The sequence below is a fragment of the Strongylocentrotus purpuratus genome, unplaced genomic scaffold (genome assembly GCF_000002235.5).
Source record: "Strongylocentrotus purpuratus isolate Spur 01 unplaced genomic scaffold, Spur_5.0 spur5_scaffold_21, whole genome shotgun sequence".
Lineage (NCBI taxonomy): Eukaryota > Metazoa > Echinodermata > Echinoidea > Camarodonta > Strongylocentrotidae > Strongylocentrotus > Strongylocentrotus purpuratus.
The window spans coordinates 35,011,039-35,038,421 of NW_022145607.1; the positions used below are offsets into that span (position 1 = coordinate 35,011,039).

At 37.5% G+C, this 27,383-nt stretch overlaps 1 protein-coding gene across 2 annotated transcripts in view; it reads right to left on the reverse strand.

Annotated features, from left to right (window-relative positions):
• Positions 1 to 26,311, reverse strand: part of LOC105440096 (syntaxin-binding protein 5) — a 52,810-nt gene extending 26,499 nt beyond the window's left edge. The window contains exons 1-14 of one of the 2 annotated variants that reach the window (XM_030994596.1): positions 25,969 to 26,311; positions 25,061 to 25,161; positions 18,546 to 18,680; positions 16,840 to 16,903; positions 15,007 to 15,214; positions 13,985 to 14,063; positions 13,253 to 13,273; positions 11,210 to 11,364; positions 9,501 to 9,573; positions 8,264 to 8,420; positions 3,504 to 3,571; positions 2,430 to 2,470; positions 1,610 to 1,815; positions 142 to 578 (exon numbers count right to left, since the gene is read on the reverse strand). In XM_030994596.1, the coding sequence (XP_030850456.1) occupies positions 142 to 578; positions 1,610 to 1,815; positions 2,430 to 2,470; positions 3,504 to 3,571; positions 8,264 to 8,420; positions 9,501 to 9,573; positions 11,210 to 11,364; positions 13,253 to 13,273; positions 13,985 to 14,063; positions 15,007 to 15,214; positions 16,840 to 16,903; positions 18,546 to 18,680; positions 25,061 to 25,161; positions 25,969 to 25,986 (1,763 nt within the window). In that variant the 5' untranslated portion in view covers positions 25,987 to 26,311. The remainder of the gene's footprint in view (positions 1 to 141; positions 579 to 1,609; positions 1,816 to 2,429; positions 2,471 to 3,503; positions 3,572 to 8,263; positions 8,421 to 9,500; positions 9,574 to 11,209; positions 11,365 to 13,252; positions 13,274 to 13,984; positions 14,064 to 15,006; positions 15,215 to 16,839; positions 16,904 to 18,545; positions 18,681 to 25,060; positions 25,162 to 25,968) is intronic. The other variant, XM_030994597.1, reaches the window with a different exon arrangement.
• Between the last annotated feature and the right edge of the window lie 1,072 nt (positions 26,312 to 27,383).

The window sequence follows — 27,383 nt, forward strand, 5'->3', positions numbered from 1 at the left end:
CCTTGCAGTACACACCAATACTCATATGCTAGATGATCAACCATTTCTGATCGATTCCTCATTTCTTTCACAATGCAATCGCATGAACAGAACTGGTTTATACTTTTAAAAATCCTGTTTTTAATGAGATGCTGTACTCACAAGCCATAGGCTGAGCTGATCTCCACAGTGGTGATGGTGGGAGGGGGTTCCCCATCCACCCACAGCAGCTGCAGACATAGGGAGGGCTGGAACCCCATCCCCCTCTTATGAGCCCCACTCTTGACCCTCAGGTTGGGCACGTTGTCCCTCAGCCCATCCCCGCTCGTCTGGTGGGAGTGCCCCTGCTGGTGCTGCCCCTGCCCCTGGTGCTGCCCCTGGTGCTGGTGGTGATGATGGGGGTGGTTGATGGGGCTAGGAGCGGGCGTCGACGACTGGTGGATGGGCGTGGAGGGGAGGGTTGTCGCCGAGGCCACGCCGCTGGCGCTGACAGTGCTGGTGTTGCGCTTGAGGGGTGCGGGTTGGATCGGCATAGGGGGCATCTCAGTCTCTGGTGTTTCTGGCTCCTCAGCCTCGTATACTATTGAGATCTCTAGTGTCTGCAAGGTTTACAAGAACAAAACGATGATGTTATACTCATTACTAAGCAAACATGTATCATCCACGAGAAGCTAGACAGGTGTTGTGTCTATGCAAAATGACACAAGATAATGCTCTAGGCTCTTAACCACTTGCCTACTGGAACCGGTTGGTCCTTGTATTACGCCTATGTGAATTGGAGAAATTGGAGAAACAACTAGGCGTTGTGGCGTGCGCCTGTAATCCAGCTAAAAAGTGGAAGTTACAAACTGATTCAGCCGAGGACGCAGGTTCGAAACAGTGAGTCACATCTTTCGGATGGTGACGTTAAAGGTCAGTCCCCAGACGTAAATAATCATATCTGATTGATACACGTCTGTAAAAACCCAATTACACACACACACACAATTAGAAGTCAATGGGTACATGTATATATTTCTAATGACCTTTGAATTTTGTTAATATATGTAAATGCATAACTTGTAGATGCTGCATTTTTTTTGAAAACATACCGGTACTTGAAAAGCTCTTTGAACATCTACATCAAGAAGTAAATATGATCACGATTATAATCATTTCTGTCACAGAATTCTTTTTTTACCTGTGAATTTTAAATATTCACATATCTAACACAGCAGTAAATCTCATTCAAATAGTGAAAATACCCGAAAAACTACCTTAAGAATTCTATAAACTTAAATTTCTTTTTGTCTTTCAAACTACAATGTAACTGTAAATTCTACCATCTTTTGTCTCTAGACGGTCTTTATCTCTCTCCTTGTTCGTCTGTCTCTATCTCTCACTCTTCTTCTTTCTCTCTCCCTTCTTTCTCTCTCCCCAACTCTTTCTCTCTCCCCAACTCTCTCTCTCTCTCTCCAACTTTCTCTCTTTCTTCCTAACTTTTTCTCTCTCTCTCCCAAACTCTTTCTCTTGCTCTTCCTAACTCTCTCTCTCTCTCTCTTCCCAACTCTCTCTCTCTCTTCCCAACTCTCTCTCTCTCTCTCTCTCTCTCACTCTCTTCCTAACTCTCTCTCTCTTCCCATATACTGACCGGTAGCTCTGTGGATGCCTCCATCTTGCTGAAGCGGTAGAGCAGTAGATGACCGCTGGCTCCAGCCACGCAGAGCATCCTGCTCTCTGAGCACAGCTTGACCAGCTGGATGGCGAATGGGTCATCATCGCCGTCTAGCGTCTTGGCTTGTTTGGCCTTCTCAAAGACCTTGGCCGTCTTGAGCTTGTAGAGAACTTGAAGCATGACTGCAAGAGATGAAAGATAAAAAAACAAATGATCAATATCATTACACTACTTTTTTCTCCTTTCTATTCTTTCTGTGTAACCTTCTTTATGGATGTGTGTGTTGATGTGTTTTGTGCGTACTTGTATTATGCAAGTCTTTTACTTTTTATTGTTAATTTATGTTCATTATGTTGTTATTGTTTGTTACAGTGCCCCGATTACAAGAAGATTTCTTCTTCTAAGGGGTCCTAACCATTATATTGTATATTTGTATATTTTCATTGTAAACTGTTTTATACTGGTTCAATAAAGAATTGAATTGAATTTAATTAAGTAAAATATCTATGTACATCACTAAAAGTAAGTAAGTTTGTATCTAAAGTAGTTTTCTTATTAAGTTATACAAAAACCGAGAAACATAAATATTTGTAATTAACAAAAAAAAAAAATCACATCATTATATAAAAATAACCAGAATAAAGAATTAGTTTTCAAACTTACTTTAGAATGAATAGTTTGGCAGTGGGTATCATATTCTTGACAAGCAGTACATTGATTATAAATGACTTCAATACAATGATTCTGTGTTTGGTGGCAAATTTATTTTATGACAAAATAAAATGATGTTTCTTACCTTGTGATGCATCCCAAAATTTGATTGAGCCATCAGCATGCCTGGAGAGAGAGAAAGAGAGAGAGAGAGAGAGAGAGAGAGAGAAAGAGAAAGAGAGAGAGAGAGAGAGAGATAGAGAGATAGATAGAGAGAGAGTATGTGTAGGTTAAATTTTACAGTATTCTTTGTATTATTTACAAATGGTTCAAATTCTCAATGTGTCAATTTCTGTAATAATGTTAAAAATCTATTGCATTTGAAATTGTCAGAACATTAACATGATCATCATCATCCACTATGACTAACATTGCCATTATCTTTACCATGTTCACTATCCTCATCATCCCACAAACAATGGCCACAACCATTATCCTCACCATCACCATCACCATCGTCACTACCACAACCACCAGCATCATCGCCACTGTTACAATCACCACCACTACCATCTCCTTCACGATCACCACCACCATCATCATCATCGTCATCTCGATCTCTGTCATCATCATCATCACTAACACCACCAGCACCATCACTGTTACCATTACCATCACCATCATCATCATCACCACCTCCAACATCATCACCACCATCACTACCACCTCCTCATTCATCACTAGACCTGCCAACCTCTGGAGTTCAAAAACTGTATTCTTTAATCCCAAAAGTTGTATTTTAATGACAAAGATTGTATTTAAAAAAAAAACACAAATCAATGCTGTTTACAGTTTCTACAAACATGTACAGGAAGAAAATTTGCATGGATCATTTGTTGACTATGCACGATTTCGTCATGACTGGTGTGTTCGATGAACCAATGAACATCCTCAAATTGCTTATGTGAGATGCTTGTAGGATACTTTACAGGACAGAATGGGCATTTTGCCATTGACATTTTTTGGAAAATTGTATGTTCGTATTTACTTCTAAAAATCCTACAAAATACGATTAAATCATACTGGTTGGTAGTTCTTCACCACCACTTCCATAACTAACAAAAATGCCAACACAATATCTATCATATCAACCACCATCATCAATGCTACCAATACTACCACCGCAACACCATCATTTCAATTTCCACGCCCATCTTACCCTGTGATGATGATTTCCTGATCACTGCTTCCACCAGATCCCCATTCTCCTCCTTTCACTGGCCAATTCTGTGGGAGAAAGAAGAGGAAAACCGTTCCAAATAAAATAAGTGTATAGACAACAACATGTATCAGTGGCCAGATATTTGTTCCTGTGGCAACTGCTCCAGGCTTTATTTCATCAGAGGTATAGAGTTATGGTTGGGGTTGCAACTGGGTTTTAGGTAAGGGTTAGAGTTGGGGTTGTAACAAGGATTTAGGTTAGGGTTTAGAGTTGGGGTTGTAAGAGGGTTTTATATTAGGGTTATGGTTGGGTGAGGCTTAGGTTAGTAATGAATTCAGTTATGTAGGAAATTTACACAGCAATTGTTACAGGAGCAAGTGTTGTACAACCACATGTAGCCCCTCACAGAATTGCAAACTAAAGGTTTTATTACAATGTTCACATCATGAATAAAATGGCTGTGAAGATTGGTGAATGTACTTGACTTAGAGATATCATTTCACACTTAGATTTATCTTCTGCATGAGGTATCAAAAACCAAATAAGTGTATTGTTATATCCAGGGCCACGTCTTATAAAGAGTTGATATTAATTGCAACTTATTTGTGATTGATATCATTTGCAACTATGTTTATACAAGAAAGCACACTGCAAACTTAAAGTTGATTTGGATCAATCACAGCTCTTTATAAGATAGGGCCTAGGTATGACATAGATATTTTTAGACGCTTCAAAATATTAATTTACCTAGAGTTTACCAACATATTGTCATTCAGTAGCCATTTACACAATAACAATATTAATCTCCTTTTAATACATAGGTGCAAAAAAAAAATCTCTCTTTTAGGCAGGGAAGTATGGATTTCAGTAAACCTCACAAAAACTACATGCAACTTCATTCAAAGATAATTTTCTCTCTTATCTTTATTTATCTCTTTATCTCTTTATTTTTACAGGTATTTCATGTAGATTATGACTATTATATAGTTTGCATGTACATGTATCATATGTTTTTGTTGTAATGGCTATCCCACTATAGGCCTCATGCTTATAGGGAACTTTGCCTTCTTCCCATAGAATATTGTAAATACACATCTTACAATATTTTCATCTTGTTTTTGTAAAGGAAATAAATGTTAATTAAAATGAATATACAGCAGACGTACATGTATGTACAAAAGACATACATGTGTCTCAACATATGTCTATCAAGTCCATTTGTGTATCCTTATAGTGGCTCAAGATACACATGTAGTACACAGATGTTCAACACAATACAACTACTTAGCATGTCCTTCAAGACCTACTAACATATTCATCAAAAGAGTACCAGTACATTTTCCAATAAAGAATATGTTGCATGTAATATTACAAACACTAGAAACTAAATACGTGCACAATTTACTTATATGAAGTAGCATATTGTAATATGCTATTTGTATAAAACGGGAGGAAAGTAGATGTATACTTGTATGTATACATGTACTTGTATTTGTACGAAGTCCTGTGAAATGTCTACGAGTATGAAAACAAGACGAGATGCCCTTTATGATATAAACTGGTCATAGCCTCTCAGCGTACAGTACGTTTGAGAAAAACACATTCATTATGAGATCGTGATTATCATATCCAAGTTGGTACTCCAAAATAAGGACATAAAACCCCCAGTGCATGAAGGTGCTAGCAGGGAAATGTCACGATGTTTAGAACATTCCCTGGATTATTGATTAGAGAAGAGTGCACACTGACACCTTGAGCTGGGGTGTAGGGTGTGTGGGGTGTAGGGGAGGGGGAGGGCTGGGGTGTAGGGTGGGTGAGGTGAGGGGGAGGGTGTAGGGGAGGGGGAGGGGGGGGGGGGAGAGCTAGCGAGGGAGAGAGAGAGAGAAAGAGAGAGGGAGGGGTAGAGGATGAAGGGAAGGGGAGAAAAGGGGAGAGAGAGGGAGGGGGAAGGGGAGGGAAGGGTCAGACAGAGGAGAGGAAAAGGGAAGGGGAGGGGAGAGAGAGGGAGGGGGAAGGAAAGGTAAGGGAGAGAGAGAGTGAGGGAGGGAAATAAAGAGAGATAGAGGGAGGGGAGAGAGAGGGGGAGGGGTGGGAAGGGCGAGAGAGAGAGGGAGGGGAAAGGAGGAGGGATGGGGAGAGAGAGAGAAGGGAAGGGGGAGGAGAGGGGACGAAGGGAGAGTGAGAAAGAAAGGAAGAGAGGAGGAAGGAGATGGAGAGAGAGAGAGAGATAGTGTGAGAGAGACATAGTGAGAGAGAGAGAGAAAGAGAGAGAGAGAGAAAAAGAGAGAGAAAGAGAGAGAGAGGGATAAAGTGAGGGAGATGAAGGGAGCTAGAAAGGGGTGAGGGGGGGTGGTAAATAGATACCCAAAATAAAGGTCCCAAGATTTATAACCACCATACCAAATCACTAACAAACAAATTCATAACCATGCTCAAATTCAGAAGAAAAGGAGAGGAGCCTGTCAATCTGAATACCTTGGACTCCAGGCAGCTGGCATGGGTAGTATCGCTGTGACACCAAGTGATAATTCTAACACTACAGCGTGTTACTTTGTCTCCTTGGAGGGATATATTGGTCTAACCAAACTCCTGCTCACACAATGTGAAACAAGTTTACTTGCAAAAGGACACAGTGTCATTTTGACACTTTTGAGCACATTGCCATCTACTCACAATAGCTGTTAGTAGATAGGTTACTAAAATAACCATGACATTTGGTAACTCGCAAAAGAACACAATATAATCTTTAACAAATTTTCAGAAGACTTTATGGTTATTTGCAAAATGAAACAATGTATGTTTTTACACTTTTGAGGTTATTTGCAAAAGGATACAATGTCATTTTTTACACATTTGAGTAGGCAGCCATCTGGCTCACCTGACTTCCAACTCATTCAAACTGATACAAGGTTAGTTGCAAAAGGACACATTGTCATTTTGGAGGTTTTAAGTAAACTGTCATTTACGTGTCTTCCCAAAAGCTGCCACAAGATTACTAGCAAAAGGAACCAACGTCATTTTAAACACTTTTGAGTAAACTAACATCTGGCTCATTAAGCTTCTACTCACAAAAGCTGATACTAAGTTACATGCAATGTCATTTTGGCACTTGTGAGTAGACTGCCATCTACACTTGTGATGTCATTTCTTTACTAAAAATCTACATATTGTCAGCTAAAAGAGAGTGTAAGCCACGGTCACAAGGGAAGTGTATTCATGGATCACATGTCTAGACTTTGTGTGACCAATACAGGAACTCGGTTACGGGTATTACTCATATGCCACTCAGGAACTCTGGGCATTCCTGAGACACCAAATGACATCAGACATGATGGCTGAGTGTATGTACAATGTAGGAGGAATCAAAGACTACAACAATGATAGCCTAATACAGAAATGAAAGACTTTAAGGACAATGATCTAGGAGTATAATAGCTTGTAGGAATCACAGCCAGTATTATTACATTAGATTGGAGATATTGGGTAAGAAGGAGACTAAATATGTACTGCCATTCAATGATGGTAAGGAGGCTTAAAAGAAGAAAATAGGAAAGGAAAGGAGGAATTTGAGAAGAAAAGTAGGGGGAGCAGGAGAAGAAGAAGAAGAAGAACAGGATAAAAAAGCCCAAAACAAATATAAGGTAGGAGATGCAAAATGATGATGGAAACTGAATGTAGTAGTGGAGGTAGGAGTGGAACGAGGATGAAAGGAAAGGAGGGGTTAGCAGAGGAGAAGATAGATGTAGAAGGAAGAAGAGGAGGAGAAGGACGAAGAAGATGGAAATGTTGAGAAATAAGAAGATAGTGAAGGTGGGAAATAAAAATTGAAGACAAATAAGAGGAGGAAGAACAAGGTGATGATGTGTTGGAGGAGGCGAGATAAAAGCAGAAGCGTACAGCAAATTCTTAGAAGTAGTGGAGAAGGAGAAGGAGACTGAGGAGTATGAGTAGGAGGAGGAGTATGAGGAGGAGGAGGAGGAGGAGGAGGAGGAGGAGGAGGAGGAGGAGGAGGAGGAGGAGGAGGAGGAGGAGGAGGAGGAGGAGGAGGAGGAGGAGGAGGAAAAGAAGGAGGAGGAGGAGGAGGAGGAGGAGGAGGAGGAGGAGGAGGAAGAGGAGAAGAAGGAGGAAGAGGAGAAGTAGGAGGAAAAGGAGGAAGAGGAGGAGTACGAGAAGGAGGAGGAAGAGGAGGAATAGGGGGAGGAAGAGGAGGAGGAGGAGGAGGAGGAGGAAGAGGAGGAAGAGAAGGAGGAGAAGGAGAAGAAGGAGGAAGAGGAGAAGGAGGAGAAAGAGGAAGATGAGAAGGAGGAGGAGGAGGAGGAGGAGAAGAAGGAGGAGGAGAAGAAGGAGGAGGAGAAGGAGGAGGAAGAGGAAGAGGAAGATGAGGGGGAGGAGGAGGAGAAGGAGAAGAAGAAGGAGGAGGAGGAGGAGAAGGCGGAGGAGGAGGAGGAGAAGGAGGAGGAGGAGGAGGAGGAGGAGGAGGAGGAGGAGGAGGAGGAGGAGTAGGAGTAGGAGGACGAGGAGGAGGAGAAAGAGGAAGATAAGGAGGAAGAGGAGGAGGGAGGAGGGAGGAGGAAGAGGAGGAAGGAGGAGGGAGGAGGGAGGAAGAAGAGGAGGGAGGAAGAGGAGAAAGATGAAGACGAGGAGGAGAAGGAGAAGGAGGAAGATGAGTAGGAGGATGATGAAGAGGAGAAGGACGAGGAAGAGGATTCACAAAAGTAAAAGTTTTAATTCAAATGCTAGGTTTTGAATATTCTTACCCTCTTACTGTAGGCTGTCTTCTTCCTGTTGAGGCCATTAGCTCCAGTGGAATAGAGAGCAGGTATAAGATCTGACGGGCAGTCTGCATAGTACTGTACACATGTTATAGGAGATTCATGTAGGTCCATCGGATACGGGTTCTCAAAGCAAGGATACCTACAACAAAGCAACAAACAATCACATTGAAATACATGTAAGGGTGCGTTCAATTGGCACTTTTTCACCCAAGAATCACGGTTTTCAAAGACGTTTAGTTTAAAACACGGTTGTGTTCAAGCGATATTTCGTACGTCGTAAAATTAACGAGATATAAACACAAACATGAAACGCTGAAAAAGATGCATTTTGTATCGTGATTCTGCAGAACCACGGTCGCTAAAATTTGCTTGAACGAATAGAGATCTCAATCATGATTCTATGAGGTCATTATCGTGGCCTGCTTCCGGTTTGACCGACAGTCGACCGTAAACACAGACAGAAAGCATGCGGCAAAGTTGACCTATATTTCCTGGGTGAAACTGCAGTGTGATGAGCAGTGGCTGGGCTTGAAATGGGCGAGAATCAGCGTTGATAAAAAAATAAAATTGCTTGAACGCTCTCCTGCAGTATCCATGTTTTTCAACAGCGTTTTGATTTGTGATTCAAGTTTGTGATTCTAGCTTCAAAAATTTGCTTGAACGCACTCTAAGCCTCATGATGGTATTACGTTCACTTGGTTCTATGACAATTCTTCTATGATCAGCATCCCTATGAGGAACTCCTAAGCATCTTCAACTGTCCATATTATTGATGTTGAAGCATTTTTGTTAGTATTATCACTCAAATATCAAGTGATTTTGTTCAATTTTGTATATAAATAATAATAATAATAATAGGCATTTCTATAGTGCCGTCTATCTAGAAATTCTATTCTGAGGCGCATTTATTATTACCCCTGCTTTATCTTAGCTGCCATTACAGCCCTCCAGCATTAATTCCTGCCAGGTACCCATTTACCTATAAACTAAAAGATGTGATAAATATCTTTAAAAGGACATACTTTAAAGGATTGCAACCCATCATAAAACCTGATCAATATAGTTCTGTGTATGAAAATAGTTGACTCTACATAGTGGGGAAAAATAGAAGATATATTGGATTGTATGCCACATCAATCAGCCGGGACCCATTCTGATATCTTATACCAAGGCGGCGAGCTGCCTAAAGGTCAGCGCCTAAAGGTCAGTGTCCACTTACCCTGGGGACAGAAGGTCAACGACCACTAGATCACTCTCCAGCAGGACTACCACGGCATAGGGTTCTTGTGGATCTGGGTTTAGAGAGGGTACGAGGGAGGGAGAGATAGGGAGGGAGAGAGAGAGAGGGAGAGAGAGAGAGAGGAGAGAGATAGAAGGGGAGGGGAGGGAGGGAGGGAGATATGGAGGGAGATATAGATATATAGAGAGAGGGGGACACAGAGAGAGAGAGAGAGAGAGAGAGGGGGGGAGAGAAATATTGTGATAGGAGGGTAGAGAGAAGAGGTAGGGAGGGAGAGAGAGATAGAGACAGACAGAAAAGTAAGAGAGAGAGAGATAGAGAGAGAAGTTAGATAAGAGAGATAAAGAAGAGAGATAAAGAAGAGAGAGAGAGAGAGAAAGGAAGAGATAGAGAGAGAGAGAAAGAGAAGGGGGAGGAAGATATGGAGGGAGATATAGATATATATATATATATTTATATATATATATATATAGAGAGAGAGAGAGAGAGAGAGGGATAGAGAAATAGTGTGATATGAGGGGAGAGAGAAGAGGTAGGGAGGGAGAGAGAGAGATAGAGACAGACAGAAAAGTAAAAGAGAGAGAGAGAGAGAAAGAGAGAGATAGAGAGAGGGAGAGAGAGAGAGAGAAAGTGAAGATGAATGGACATATTTATAGCCCACTCGACCTTTAACAGTGGTCACAGCTCATTAGCATACTGCACTAGTCTGATCATACTCCGGTCAATACTAATGATATTGATTGCCGGTGCATTTGCATGAAGGGTAGGGATGTCCGAATGAGAACCTGTATGAGGAGCTAAGTAACAAAGAATATTACAATCTGTGTCCATTTAACATGCAACACAACCATTTGCTATATTGCAGCATCCTTTTTTATCAATATTTTCAATCATTTCCATGCTTGAAATACAGCTCTTTATATATCTATCTCTGTTTTATTTTAAGTTTGAGTGGAAATAAATGATCTGAATGGAGTTGAGGTTTTTATATATGGAATGTTTGAATTATGCATTTTAAGTGTCATATCACCAGGGTTTTAGCAATTCAATTTATCTACATATTTCTATACAACAAGAACAGTTTATTAAGAGGAAAAATAGTGCAGAATGCTATGATTAGTAACAGGTCAAATATGTTTAGATACATGTATGTTTCATCATCAAACAATCCAAGCCTAAGGAATGAATCAAGGCATTTAACATTTAGTTACATAAAAAACAGAAATGGTAAAACTGATTAAAAAACAACAACACAAAAACAATAAAAGAAAATCCTGGGCCCCGTTTTATTAAGAGTTGTGGTTGATCCATATCGATCGCAAATCCTCCAATCAATTGCAAGATTGTAGTCTCCTATAGCAAATAAGTGGATTAATATCAACTCTTTATAAGACGGGATGAACTGAAATTAGATGACTACTGTTCATAAAATAATTTTGATTTGTGATAATTATTAGGATACATATATTACAATTATTTGATAAGTAATATGAACCATTATCATGTAATATATAATGCGTTTGATGAACATTCAACGACCACTGCAAAACTCATCTTTTCAAATTAGCATCAACGATGTTATACTTTATATATGTTGTAAAGCGCATTGAAATGTCAACACGCATGAAATGCACTATAAAAGAACAAAGTATTATTATTATTATTAAAATAAAAAATTGTGGACTTACTACTCGGCCAGGGGTTCTCACAGAGAGTGAGGAAGTCTACGACAGAATGTTCCATTTCTAGTACAGTGGTGGTCTTGCCTTGCATAATGGTGATGCTGGGTGTCTGCGTGGACTTCTCATATGTTAGTCCACCGGAGAAGAGAATATAGGGGTCCCTGAAAGGATGTTAAACCAGAGGGATCAAAACCAGGGGTTAATTAATTTATTTATTTATTTATTTCTAATCTTTTGTCAGGGTAGCCCATTCACCAATAAGTAGTGGTCTTCCATGGGGCCCTGAATAAACATGAACATATTTACATCCAAAAGCATAACGTTTATAAAGAACAGTTAAAATAAAATTCCATAGTACATTTAGAAAGATATGACACAGCAATAATAGGCGCGGCAAAAATAATACTCGTTTGCAAAATAAACATATATTAGAAAATATTATGTAAGAAAAGTTAATGAAACTGCATATAGGAAAAGAATTTCCGTTATTTTACTTAATCTTTGTCATCATGATTTCATTGCTTTAATTATTGCATGTTATTACCTATTCAGTTTCCTGTAATTTTCATGTTTGCTTTTTCTATTTTACAGACCCTGTAATTCGGCTTTTGAGCTGTGGTTGATTTTTATTTCAATAAATCATTACTACTACTCATTATGCACCCACGAATGCAATATGCATGTCCCTGATATAATGTAAGAACCGAAGATTTCTAAAACATTTTCTAAAAGAGAAAAGAAATGGCATGAACACTTGTATGGAGACACGAAGGTCACAAGATCAAACCCCAAACAAGATTCATACCACTTTCTTGGGCGCAGGATAAATGTGATGGATAAGAAGAAGAATAAAGCCATCAATTCTTACACAGAGACTACACGTATTGATTTATTAGTAGAAGATACAGGTAATAATAATAATAATATTAATAATAATTAGATCAATTTATATAGCGCAGCTTCTATATAAATATACTCTACTGTGCTGCGATGAAAAACCAAACTCCTAACTTTACTCACTACTTAAACGACACAAAATAAAAAAAATACAATAAAATATCCATCAACATGAATATTGCCAAGTGTTAGTGTCAGAGCACCATATATTCCTTGCATGAAGTCCAATGTACCGGTATAGCTAATATATACCTAAAGAAAACCTGGAATACATTTCATACATACCAGTAAAATCAGCATACAACCTTACCATGCTCTCTCCACAATCTTAGTGAATTCTTAGGTAAATATGGCTGTATTACATCTCCATGACAAATGGATTAAGCTTGCCAAAACAGAATATTGCACTTAATATTATGTTAAAGATAACATGAGGTTAAACAAAATGAAGGTAGATGAACATAATTCATGATGTACCACTACTCTAAAACAGTGTTAGATTCTCATTATGGTGATAAAAACAGACCCCCTTAAAAAAATGCGCTACTTTCACCTTTGTCCGTTGGAAACAAATAATGATAATTATTAGTATTCAGCCTCACTCATACACTGTCATATAATTATTTGCAATGAAATCAAGAGCTTTTACATTCCATCATAATACAGAATAGAAACATTAGGATGAATAGGAACAACAATTAGATACAGTGCTTTGATATAATTTTCCAAGAGTCTTTTCGCTGTTAAATCCTAAATAAAAAGAGAAAAGGGTCTGCACCAATCCTTGAGATAAAAAAAGAACAGTGTATTGTCCCAACATTTAATTTTCCACTTTGTGTTCCTATTCACCCCGTTGTGCTAATTCAACCCTATTTACTATGCACAATCATATGACGAATCCTGCTCATTATGACAATATCATCTCATGAATGTGAACATGTAAATGGCATTTAGGAGCATATCAATGAAATGTTACAATGTATTTTGAATATAGCATTCACATGTAATGCATTAGAAGTTACGAGTAGAATGATGATGAACATGTTAGGGCGATGAGATAGAATGGCTGGGATGGTTGCATTCAAGAGAGATGAACTGGGATACATGTAGGAAACATGGGGTAAAAGAGTCAAAGACAGAGAAGAAACTCACGATGACTGGAACAGATCAAAACTACACACAACAAGAAAAGAAGAAAACATGACATGTAACAATAAGAAACATCATATAAAGAAGATACTGCCCCCCCCCCCCTCCCAGTGACTATTAAAAGCCCCATTGTCCTACTAGTAGCTACTTGCTCCCTCTATATAAAAAACAATGCCTAATCGGTGACCATTGGTCCCCCATGATCCTCTTTTTAATTGAGAGCTGAGTTGATGAGATAGCCACCTGTCAGTGACCACCCTGGGTGGTCTAATCCCTCCTAGCCAAACTAGTACAGACGACCTTTAAATCACTGGAAACAAATGAGCGTGCATTTCGTGTAACCTTCCGCACATCAATCCTTGTACTGCAATACAACTCTGTTACATTGAACTAATGCTTTTCTTTTTTTCTACGATAAGAAAGGCTGTAAGAGTTATATATTTTTAAAGGTAGTAATGGCCTTCTTGCGGGTAACAGATGATATATTTATCCCTAAAAGATACAGGGCCGATATTCTGGTGAAGTGATGTGTGTATTTATACATAAATTTTGAAGAAAAGAGAATTCAAGTGACAGACAATGCATACAGTGTGTTTGAGATTATGAAAAAGGGCAGATACAAATCAGAAAATACAAATCAGAGAATATTGAACAGTTTTTGTTCATCAAGACAAACAGATATAATGAAATGAAAAGAATAATACTGATTTCCAAGGGGGGGGGGGGTTAACTTACCCGCTCTTGACGGATGCCCATTCTACCTTGGGCACTGGGGCGCATGGCTCCGGCTTTAATCCTTTGGCAGGTACTTTGGCTGCAAGAAAAACAAACAGAACACTTTTAAATTCAGTTTCAAGTCAATCAAATGAATTATCGCATTTCACAAAATCACATGGATACATGTTGTTAGGTTGGGCGGTTCAAAAAAAAATTCAGATCTTGTACTCCCCTACTGACTGCTTCTACTTTTATGTTGAGTCGAGGCAGACGGTTTTGTATCACGCCAAGTATTCTAAACGTCTCATATGTCACCTAACGAATCAAATCATGATAACTTTAATAGATGATATTAATGCAAAATGAGATGACTGATCATGTCGGAATCAGAGGAAGTTTATTCGCTCCATTGACGATCTCTAACTTAAGCATGAATATTCAAAGAAATATTTGCATATTCATAACACCTGTATAAAATTACATTTAGAAACATGAAGGATCTAGCAACCTGTAAAACCAGCAGTTTGAGGTTGGTGGGTGGACCATAATGTTTAACTACATCACAGAAAGAAATCACTTTTTAAAACTGAGCCTGAAGTTTAATAATGCAATTGCATTTCATTTCACTGGTGAAGATTAGAAACTGTTGAAAAATGCAGTAGCTGGGTTGTGTAATTACAACAAAAGTTGTTGTAAAACATATTCACTATTTCAAGTCAAGCGGGGAAGGGGGTGTGAGAGGATTGTATCATCTTCATTTTGCATTCTGTCTCTCCCTTTCTTTCTCTCTTTTTAAAACAATTTTATGGGAGGGGAAGGGGTGGGGGGCATTCCGTAAGCTACACCGAAATAAAATTGCATCCTGGGGGGGGGGGGGGGGGGGGGAGGGTGTTTCACAAAACTTGTCATCAGTGACAAATGAAAGTTTTTGTTATAAGCTACTGAAATCCTTGCTTCTGATTGGTTATCAGCAGATTTGTCACTAATATTTGTCATTTGTCATTGAAACAAGGCTTTGTGAAACAGGTCCCTGAACTGACCGTGAGGAGAGATGATGTTGGCGGGTTTGATGCAGTTCCTGACGTTCCATATCGTGAGCGTGCCGTCTGTGTGACTGCAGACGAACTGCTTTCCCTCGTAGTGCCATGCGATGCTGCGGACGGGCTGGCTGCAGTTATACCGGTACTCCGCCACCCGCGTCTTCAGGTCCCATAACACCACTGCACCCGTCTCAAAACCTATTAGTAACTGAGGAGGGATCAAGAACCAAGATGGAGGGTGTTAAAGACATCGTTTAACAATGTTAAATCTGAGATGCACTGCTCTACGTGTTATCAGTGTCTGTCATATGGTGTTATATTGAAGCCCTCAAAAGATTGCGCTTCAAAATGATCAACAAGTGCCTCGAAAAAGTAAAAACCTTTGAGTGACCAGTTTTACCATACTCGTTTTCACCAATAGACTGTATTGTTATGAAAACCGTTAGGAAAAACAATTTTTAAATTTAGATTTCCAATCTTAAATATCTTGATGATCAGACAGGCGATCGATCAGCTTGTAAAAGTCATGGGATTCCTGACTGACCTAAAGGTTTATAATTATGATTGCAGCATGAGCTAAATCCAGAATTCTGTTTCAGAATCTGAGGCAATGTTAATACTGAGTCACGATTGAAAGCTTCACACAGGTTTTCATTATTTAGCAGGTGTTATGGATCCAGAGTTATGGTTTGCAAAAAGATGTTTATCTTTTGTTGTGAAAGCTATGAATTCCAAAAATTATACAGTGGCACATATAGCTGGAATGGCCAGGTATGGAGCTCATTCTGTGTTGGGAGGTAACATAAGATTCTTGAATGATAAGTACTTCATGGATAACAATGAAATTCAAAAGCAGTGGGCTGTGCAATGCCAAGTGAATGATGAGACAATACGCATAGTTGAACAAGTAAAGGAATTGATCAACTCGAGGGATGATTATTTATGTAAGGGTTTCCTTAACCGAGAGGAGTGCGAGGAAATTATCTTGTATTTATGCACACTCTGATCTTACCCTGTTATACATGTATTCTGTTGTTGATGTTGTTTTTTTGTCTTTACATATATTGTGAATGTGCCTATTTGTAGAATATATTGTATATTTTTTGTTATTTTTTTATATGTGCTTTTTAAAGCGAATAAAGAACTCTTGAATTGAATAAGAAGAATATAATATAATTTCACATTTATATAGCACTTTCAATGAAAGCATCGTTTCTGTTTATGATACTATCAATACTTCTAGTTACTTAAAGCCCACACACAAGTCTGCACCATCTCCACTGCTCCATTAGTTAAGGCATTATTTTTTGTTTGCCACTCCATACCCATGAGAGATATGGTAGGATGCAGAAGCCTTAGTGTTAGTAAATGCTATATGCCCTAACGGTGACCATATGGTAGGAATACTCCCCAGGAAGTGGAGATGGTGCACACTGTGCATGAATGAATCTAATGACCGGGGTACTAATATCTGTTAAGTGCAAAATAGGCGGTATTTTGTATTAAGCACTATATAAATTCAGATTATTACTACTATTATTATTAGGTGAAAGCATTCCATTTGTATTCTAACCTTCACTTGGTTATATAAAAATTAATCTTTTAAAGCCTGTCTGCACTAGTTTGGCCAGGGGGATGAGACCACCCAGCATGGTCACTGACAGGTGGTTATCTCATCAACTCAGCTTTCAATTAACATAAGAAAAAGAGTATCATGGGGGACCAACAGGCACCGCTTAGGCATGGTTTTCTATATAGAGGGAGCAATTAGCTATAAGTAGTGCAATGGGGCTTTAATGTCGGATGGCATGATATTTTTTGTTCCCATCTTACCTTATTTCCGTCTACAGGGTTATCACTTAGATGTACAACGGGACCTGGATGTGTTTTTCTTGATCTGAAAAAAAGAAGAATATAGTGATGAATTACGATACTGCCAATCAAGAAACCAGATATCTATACACGCAGAAACCAATATGATTATGCACGTCTTGCACTGCATGAACATGCCCATTTAAAATTTGAAACATATGCTATCACTGAATTTTTTTTGGTGACAGTTTCTGTTATGATATTCTTTTTAAAATCCATAATTTTTTAATGATAAGACGCAACAAGCAAATGCCAAAATCCTCGTGTTGCCAATTTAAAGAAGAAAGCTTATTTACATATCCTTTTAGGAAAATCTTGCCATGAATGATAAACACATGATGACAAGACATTACTGCATAGAAAACTGTGGCTTCTATAATATGTGAATGCATACACGACTGTATGATATGAGATTGATACATGTAGATGATACTGCTAAATAACATGTTAGCTTACGTGTATGAGTAGCCTAGCTCACTCACTCCCATCCTCTTATTGGTAATGGATGTTGACATTTCAAGTGCCCTTAATTTCAAGAACCCTGTTGTAATTTTATTTTGATCACATCGGCGAGGGATCAGCAAATGCTAACAACTGCGTTTGTGGGATAAATTCAAATCAATTTTACAGTACTTATCCATTTATATCAATAAGTTGCTGCATGTTCAATAATCTTTAAATCGGTGGATACAAAACCATTGCATATTCAATAAACAGGTGTTTGTTGTTGAAATAAAGAAACACTGTGAATAATAATATTCATACATGTAGCTTACATCTTCTTAATGTTGTTATCAAAGGCGTAGAAGATTTAGGCTGGGGGCTGCAGTCCCCCTCATATTTTCAAATTCCATTTATTTCAGAAACCGCAATCTCTTATTAAAGCAGCGAGGCAGTCCATTTCTAATGTTCCATAATTTTCAAGACTAAATGACATTGACACTTTAATAACATGTCAACATTTTTGCTCACTAGCTTTACTCTCTCAGAAAATGTGGAAATTGGAAAAATTATGTTTGGCTAAGAAAAGTCAGCCCCCCTGGCAAAATTGTGTGGTACAAATACAGTTGTTACTATCCTGAATTCTCCTTCTTTTCTCCATTTTCTTTCCCTTTTTTTGGTGAACTTGATTTTAAGTAAATTATGTACTAAATTTATTGTTATTTTGTATATATTGTGAGGATCATTTCTTACGAAGCATTTTAAGGATTTCATGATCTTCCAATTTCAGATATCTTATTATATATCTTTGTATTTTGAAGATTATGTATTATTATCTATAAGGCTTCCAAGTGGTACAATAAATCAGTGTATTCAATATCTTAAGCGCAGTACCCGGATGACTGACCAATATTATTTTTGTATTGCTCAGTCATCCGGTAACTTCAACTATCGATATCGATATCACACACACAAAAAAGCCATATTCACCAAGGTAAGTCAAATGTTGTTATTTCGCTAGTCAGCCTGATATAGATAATAATACTAATATTATGTGGCTTTGTTTTCGTGTATTGCTCTCGCTATGACAATATTGAGCGAGTCGGAGACGAGTCCAATATTGTCATAGCTCGAGCAATATATTCTTGTATCACACTCAAAGCCATCAAATATTATGTAATTATTGTTTTTATCTTGACATGGAAATGAATAAATGAAATACTTACAATTCGATTGCTTTGTTCCAATTGATAACATAACCCGAAAGCACAAACGATTCAATGTTGACAACATGGACGTTCCCCCTCTCCGTTCCAATGTATAGCCATTTGCTCTGGAAAGGGAGAGTGCAGTATGTTATCCTGTCAAAATACAAGCAAGAGGATATAAATCATCATCAACAGTCCCATAAATTCCATTTCATGGAGGGTTAGATCATCAATGCACAACACGTTTCAAGTTTCAAGTTTATTTTGTTTCACATTTCACAAAAAAGAATTCACATAATTGACAAAATTAGAACAGAATATGAAATATACTAAAAGTATCACATTGTATAATCAATTCCTTGTAAAGACGTCAAAATTAATTGTATTGAATAGTAGGTTATACAGGGTGAAATGTGAGGAACCTATTAAAAAGCTCAGCTTGTAGATTATAGGTTCCCCATGTTCACATGGTCAGTGCCCAAAATCATATACAATAAAAGAGAAGGATATATATGCAAAAACGTCTTGGAGTTCAATACAATGTTTGATACTTTGAAAGACATTTATAATTATTTGAGAACTATTTCTCATTTAAAATATTATAAATTTCTATCTTGATATTAAAAAAGGTCACAATTATTAAGAAGGTCACATATTAAGGACAACTCACATGGGATATGAATATATATAGCATTTTATTGTCAGGTGGTCAACAACATAAACTTTCTATGTATATTTGGCAAGACACTGATCTACATTTGCCACACTCAACCCAGGTGATGTAAACCTGGCAGGAATTAATTCCTTGAAATGCTAGAGCGCAGTAATGGCAGCACAGCTAAAGCCGGGGTGGTAATTTCCAAGTTTGGAAGCGCTTATAGTGATTTTAATAAGGGCTATATAAATACTGAGTATTATTACTATTATTATGTATATACCTTGTTATAATATTTATAATAATGGTTACTTGTACCATGATCATAATAGAAATTGTGAAGATAGATAGATAGATAGATAGATAATTTATTGGTCCATATTCAAAAACATAGAAAATTGGCCTCCACTGGCAGCACATAAACACAATACAAAGTAGTTACAAAATAATTGATATGTCACATAATGTACATAAATTCACACGAGATCATGACATTAACAAAAAGCATAAGTATAAATTACATAGTAATAGGGAAAACTTAAGAAAGAAGTCGACATTCAAAGATTGAGAAGTGAGGAAAAAGTCGTAAGGAGACTGAGGAGCAAAATAGTAATAAGAGAGAGAGGGGAGAGGGGGAAAGAGACAGAGAGGGAGGGGAGAGATAGAGAGATAGAGAGATAGAGGGAGAGAGAGAGAAAGATAGGAACGAAAGGTGGACGTAAGGAGAGAAGAGGGTATAAATAGAGGGAGGGGAAAGAAAAGGAAAGGAAGGGGGACGAGTTATACACGAAAATGAACATTGATTTTATTTTTCTCAGTACATTGTTATGAATCTTAACTATTGTTAATCATATAAAGATTCATAATTATGTAAATGTATGCGCATGTTCATTCCCTTTTTATAGTTGGTGAATGGGAGACTCAAATGGGTAAAACTTAGTTATTTTCATTGATATTTTGTGCACGAGGGTAAATATTAAATAATAGAACCTTCTTGTAAGGATAACAATTAACATGTAAATATTAATCTTCTCTATTGATTAGCAATATCACATTCCATGTATTTTAAAATGTATTTGTAAATTGTGTACAATTCTGCCATTGGCTGCTAATCACGATTTGTATTGAACCATGAAATGAAATAAAAACATAAATAGATGTTTCAAAAACAAAACAGTCTGTCGAGCCACATTTCAATCTAGAGAGAGAGAGAGAGTCTCGTAACCTGTGGCACGACAATAACCCTCCGACCATTCCATCTTATATATTATGCATCGGCAGAGACAACCTGGCTGGGTCATGAGGGACACGCACATCGCCGGCTATAAATAGACCCCTGCACATCGTCAATCAGCAAATTGGCATCCCCTTGCTTTGCCGTGACTTTGGATGGAATGGCAGAGAGCGGTGAGGAATATCCCGATTCCAACACCAGGATTTTGTGTCACAGTCGGATTCACAAAACTCTTTAAAAAAAAGGTAGAACCCGCATGATTACAAATGTATGCCTAATTTTGTGTGTGTGTGTGGAATATTGTACAACTCATCTGTTGGCCAGGAAGTCGCACCGCCTATTATAAGAATTTTACTCTGTAACAAAAATACAGTCAGTGCAAACATTAATTCTCATCTAGCTCTTACTCAGAACTTAGAAGAAGATACAGTATAATAACACCATTATTAGCTATCACAAAGACAACTATTTTTTAACAAGAAAGAAGTAATATTTTCTGAAATTTTATTTTAAAAGATTTTGTACTTGAACAGCACAGGAGGGAGTACTACAGAGAGATAGAGAGAGAGAGAGAGAGAGAGAGAGAGAGAGACAGGGGGGGGGGGGGGGGGGGTGGGGGGGGGGCAGGGGAAAGAGAGAAGGAGGAAGAGGGGATAGAGAGGAGGAGGAAGAGAGAATGAGAAAAAGGTAAAGAGAAAAGGAGAGAGAGAAGAGAAAAGGAGAGAGAGAGAAGAGAAAAGGAGAGAGAGAAGAGAAAAAGGAGAGAGAGAGAGAGAGAGAAGAGAAAAGGAGAGAGAGAGAGAGAAGAGAAAAGGAGAGAGAGAGAGAGAGAGAGAGAGAGAGAGAGAGAGAGAAGAGAAAAGGAGAGAGAGAGAAGAGACAAAGGGATACAGTGAGAGAAAGTGGGGAAGAAAGTAATATACAAAAAGAGAGAGAAAGAGAGAGAAAGAGAGAGAAAGAGAGAGAAAGAGAAAGACAGAGAGAGAAAGAGAGAGAGAGGGAGAGAAAGAGAGAGAAAGAGAAAGAGAGAGAAAGAGAGAGAGAGAGAGAGAGAAAGAGGGAGAGAGAAAGAAAGGATGGATGAAGGGTTGGTCTAGATCGTGTTGTGTATATGAGACCCTTGACTGCAGTGACGTCAAACTATTTCAGCTCTCATAGAGGTCTGGTCGTTAGCGGCAACGTTATTTCAGAGTCTACGAAAATACCGCTCAAGCACAGAAAATTGTGCCTGTCTTACACTGTATACATACAGGTATCTTCCTATAATATAATACTATGTAGAATTTATAAGATTTGTAATATCTTAGATCACTATCTATAACATGTTAAACACCAATACTCTAATCATTAGTATTCAATGTCATACATAGATAACATGTATGTCCACTATTTATTGTACAACAATATAGTTTGGAAATAAAATCACTATCCACAATATTGGATGTACTAAAATTAAATACATTTGTGGAAAAAAATAAACTGATAAAAAGTATAAATTAAAAAAGGTGAATCACTATTGATCATTATACATTTAAATGGTAAATTAATGTAATTATACAAATTAAAAAAAGAAATGGAAAAGAGTTTTGGTAAATCAAAAAGATCTTTTTAAAGAAAATACATTTTTTTTTATATCAAAAGGATACCTGCCCTACTTCAGTTGCCAGTCCTAAAAGAGATTCTGTGAACAATATAACATGTGTTATACTGCCTGTGAACAAATAATCATTTCAACTGAAAAAATAAACAACTTTAAAAAAAAAAAGCATCCACTTCATTTGGCAGGTCAATAATTGCGAGTGGGACACATATTTTTGTGATACAATTTCAGGGCTCTCTTCCATGAGACGTTCATTCATTTTGCATTGTCATTTCCCTATCTCAATCAAGAAAAGAGAGCAATGAGCATCAAGTAATTGTTCAATTTGTATCAGACTCGATCGTCGACATGGAAGGAAGGACAAAAATGGCAAAGATATTACTTTCCTGATTTATGAAGTGCATACCACATGATTTTTAATTGCTCAATCTTGGAATCTCAACCTGTTCCAGTTTTTGTGATTAATAATCGATTCTGATTCGCTCTTTTTAGAAACAAACAAAACATGGTTGTCTTTTTTTCTTGTCTCTTTAGTTTGAATGAATGACCTGGCCATAACCTTCACTTTTCTGTAAACACTCAACTAAATTTTGTGAAGAAGCATAGTGATACATTTGTTAATTTTGTTTAAGGATAGAAAAATGTATAGATTGAATTGCAGTAAAAACATATCAGCAACCACTCTATGGGATGAGATACAGTCAAACCTGCTTTAGTGACCACCTGTCTACAAAGGCCACATTTGTTGTTTCCCTTGAAAATGGTTCCTCATTGAATCATGTACTAAAGGAAAATGTCTACAAAGACCACCTGTCTACAAGGGCCACTTTTTGTGTTTCCCTTGGGCGGTCGCTATAGACAGGTTTGACTGTATCTAAAAATGCTTTCCACATTTATCTAGCTGTTGAATACCTCCACAAAGGTATCTTATGATTATTACAAAAAAAAGAAGAAGATTATACCAGAAGGTTGTTGTTGTTTGTTGTTTTTATTTCTGTATAATAAAAAAATCAGATACAAATACATATAAAATAATCATACAGAGAAAAAGGGACCGTATACGGCTGGTAGCCCATATTCAGCTGCAACTATAATTGTTGCTGCTGGTCTTCCATGGGGCCATTTCATTCCTTTCAGAATGTATGAAATACCTTCAAAGAAAAAAGATATCAGTAAGGGGATGACACAAACTACGGTATTCTCTATTAAAAGAAAAACAACATTTGGTGAATCCAATTAGATATCAGAATGAACTAATATGTGAATCAATACAAAAGAACTATTTTATATTTTACTTTTGCCACTTATTGCAATTGTTCATAGAATCGTATTTGAAAATATCATTAATCCAGGTACAATATTACATGAACTTCTTCAAGTCATCACTGGTTTCATTTACAGACAATTGTGTAGTATACATTGCAATCACACCTCCCATTTGTTGAGTACTAAAACTTACACAGATTTCTATTGTTGGACATATTGGCCCGAATTCACAAAGCAAGGTTTGAGCTCAGACCAAGGTTTGTCGTCAAACCTCCTTTTGTTTCGCCAAACCTCCTTTTGTTATTTACAAACCTGGTTTGAAAAGAACAAAAGGAGGTTTGGCGAAACAAAAGGAGGTTTGACGACAAACCTTGGTCTGAGCTCAAACCTTGCTTTGTGAATTCGGGCCATTGGGTGGTATTCTTGAAAGCTGACTAACTTTAGTCCATGGTTTAATCCAAGTATGGAAGTGTCTATATGAATATATTTTTAAATAATTTGATATGTCCCTAAATTGCCATGATAATATAATTACATAATAGTTATATTGTTGTTTACTATTTATGTTATTACATTTTATATCCCTTCTATGAATATTCATGAGTTTTCTAAATACATGATTGGTCAATTGGTGGCCACGTGATAAAAGATAATTTCAATATTTGAAACAAATCTCTGCCAGAGCTCCAAATATTTTCCACTATTTTTTCATGGGCAGAACTGCGCATGCTCTATGAGATTTTCAGGTAGAAAAGCATTGTGACATCACATCATGTTCAGTCAAAAATAATGCACAATTAGGGCGTCTCATTAAATGTGCGTTAATATAATTGTGCGCAGGTTAAATTGCCAAATTCAAACTGATTGTGAAATTCTCCAATAACCGGCCCAATGTGGGTGACATAAGAATAAAGTTAAAAACCATATGCCAGCCAATCATTAAGTCAAACGTTTGGATCGTAACGAAGTGATATAAAACAAATATACCAAGCATTTAGTTCGTAAGAATAGTGGAAATTATATATCTTCGGAAGGACTGGCAATAGTTACTATTTCTTCCTCGGGGCTTTGCCCCTTGGACAAAATAGTACTTTGCCAGTCCCTCCTCAGATAAATAATTTCCACTATTCTTTCTCACAGCTTCGTATATTTGTATATTATTTTAATTTAGTGACAGATTAAATTATTCAAAAACATATTCATATGGACACTTGGCATTCCATACTTAGTCGGTGGATTAAACCATGGACTAAAGTCAGTCCGCTTTCTAAAATACCACCCAATGTTTTTTCCACAAACCCTCCAATAAACATATTTTTTCCTTCATCAACAACCAAGATAATGTAAATTTATAAAAATGTGCAGCACATAAAACAAAAATGAGAGTGATACTTCAAGGGGTACATACACTGCCACATACAACTACAGTCAAACCTGTCTATTGCGACCACCCAAGGGAAACACAAAAAGTGGCCTTTGTAGACAGGTGGTCTATGTAGACAGATTCCTTAAGTACATGTTTAAATGAGAAACCATTTGCAAGGGAAACAAAAAATGTGGTCCTTGTAGACAGGTGGTCACTAAAGCAGGTTTGAATGTACAACACTTAATATATTTTCATCAGATTACTCTTGGTCTGCCACAAATCTATTTCTCTCATTTTTTAAATTGTTATCATTACCAAGTCAATACAAGTATAAGCTTTCTGTTGACATGGTGTAGCAGTAAGTTTAAAATATCAATTTCATTTCATATTCAATTTCTTGTGAATTTCTTACCTTTCTCTATTGAACTTGAGAGAGTGAAGAATGGCTGGTCTCTTTTGACGAAGGTTCCATAGATGTAAGCTATCATCTGCACATACACTTACAAGGGCCCCCTGCAACAACAAAGAGGAAAATTCATTAAAGAATGTTCTCAAGTAATTGAGGTCATTTTAAACTGGTATATAATGGCTTAATGATTCTTAATGGTCAATCAGATGTGTCAACCTCAAAAAATAAAATTTCAAGTAGTAGGGATTTTAAAAGGGGACTTGGAAATTCTAATTAAATGTAAAAGGCTTATTCAGATATGATACTGCAAAACTGCTACAATTTTTTTTACGATGTAAAGTGTACTACGTTTCACGATTCTGTATCTTATAACACAGAGCTCAGTGAATACACTCACTGGAGTCCTTTGATGTGCGTAGTTGGCATTCATTTACACGAAATAAAACCTCAGCGGGGCTTTGCCGCGGTATACCATGCCATATCTGATCAAGCCTTAAACAGGTATCCTAATCATACATGTAAGTATTAAAGGGTACTACAGTTTTAACCTACATATACACATACATGTACCTATTCACACAATGCTTTAAAACAGAAGATGGCTTTCAATTAGATGTACACCCCCATCCCCCTGCACTTCAAACTCAAAAACTACTCAAGCCCCTCTGAAAGCTACATGAACCTTTGGACATCCACCCCTACGATAATAGCCCACTGGACAATTCCCCTTTGATTTGAAATGCCCTTGGTAGTTGTCTAAGGGTCTAATGGAAGTTGGAGTACTGCTGTTTCAAGGGGCAGGGAGAGGGGGGGGGGGGTCTTTATGATTAACACAGATAACTAGAAAATAATACATAGCAATTTCTATACTATATATTCAATTTTTTTCTTTCTTCATGGTGATGTCTTACCTCGTTGACAAGAAACATGAGTTGGAGTACTGCTGTGTCGGAATCATGCCTTACGTGACAGTCTACTCCAGGTCTACCAAATCTGATGGAAAGTCTGGGTTAAGGAAAACATCTCTTTATTCTGAAGTCTAAAACGTTGTTTTAATGCACGCATCTTATCACTCATCAAAACACTCAGCAACAAATAGACAAATATCAGTCTCAAATTCACAGAAAAAAAACAAAAAAAAACATTTAATACTACTTATAGAGCATTTGGTGAAATATCATCTGAAATAGACAGACCAAAGTCAGTCATTTCTTGATTCTCCCCACTCTCATTCTCTCTTCCTCTCTCTCTCTCTCTCTCTCTTTCTCTCTCTCTCTCTCTCTCTCTCTCTCTCTCTCATGCTCTCATAAGTCCTGAGGGTTTTTCCTCAAAAAAGAAATGAAAACACGGTGAGTTTTTCATTTTCTGTCTTTCTATCCCGCTAACAAGTAGTGAATCTCTCCTTGATGATATCCTTAATAAACCAACCCTCAGGTTTCTATCATTTCCTGAAAGTAGGTCGGGTTTCAGGAAGAAAAAATCACTCTCTACAGAGTGGTTCATCAAAAGAAGCTCGATTTCGATCTTCATATCATTTTCTGACACTAGAATAATTTTTCAATTTCCTAGAAAATGTTGGGAGCACTATAAGATAGTAGACTCAAAAGTAGCTCAGCTAAAAGAATATAATCTGATCTAACAAATCTATTGACAAGCAAAATCATTCAACCCTTCCCCAAGAATGTTAGGATTACGTATGATACAGTGAAACCTGTCTATAGCGACCACCCAAGGGAAACACAAAAAGTGGTCTTTGTAGACAGGTTGGTGTTGGCGGCCATTTTAATGTTGGAATCATAAAAAGAAGACTCTATACAGAGTGGTTCAGCAAAAGACATGAGTCTTCAATCTTGAGAATATCTCTGACTCTTCAAAATAGAATTTAATATGCAACTCAAAATGACAACTCGTTCTGAATTTTAAACATTCCCAAAGGTACTTGTACATTACTCTAGATGTGCACTGCAATCTACACAGAAAAAGAAGAAGACATTTTTGTAACTTTTTGTGGCCCTTAAATGAAAGATATTTCATTGTCAGATAAACCTTTGATTTTCATTGAGTGTATCCAGTCTAATAAAATATTATACTTTAAAGGGAAAGTCCACCCTGAAAATAAGTTAGTTTTAGTAGGAGTAGAAAAATGAGAGAAACAAGTCAGTGAAAGTTTGAGCAAATTCCGATTAAAAATAAGGAAGTTAGGATTTTTGAAGTTGTGATCAATCAAACACAAATTGGCAACTCTATGACGTATCATGCGAGCTCAACTTCCATTTGCTCAGTACTAAAAAAATCTAAAATTTTCATTTTCCCTCAAGAAAAATTT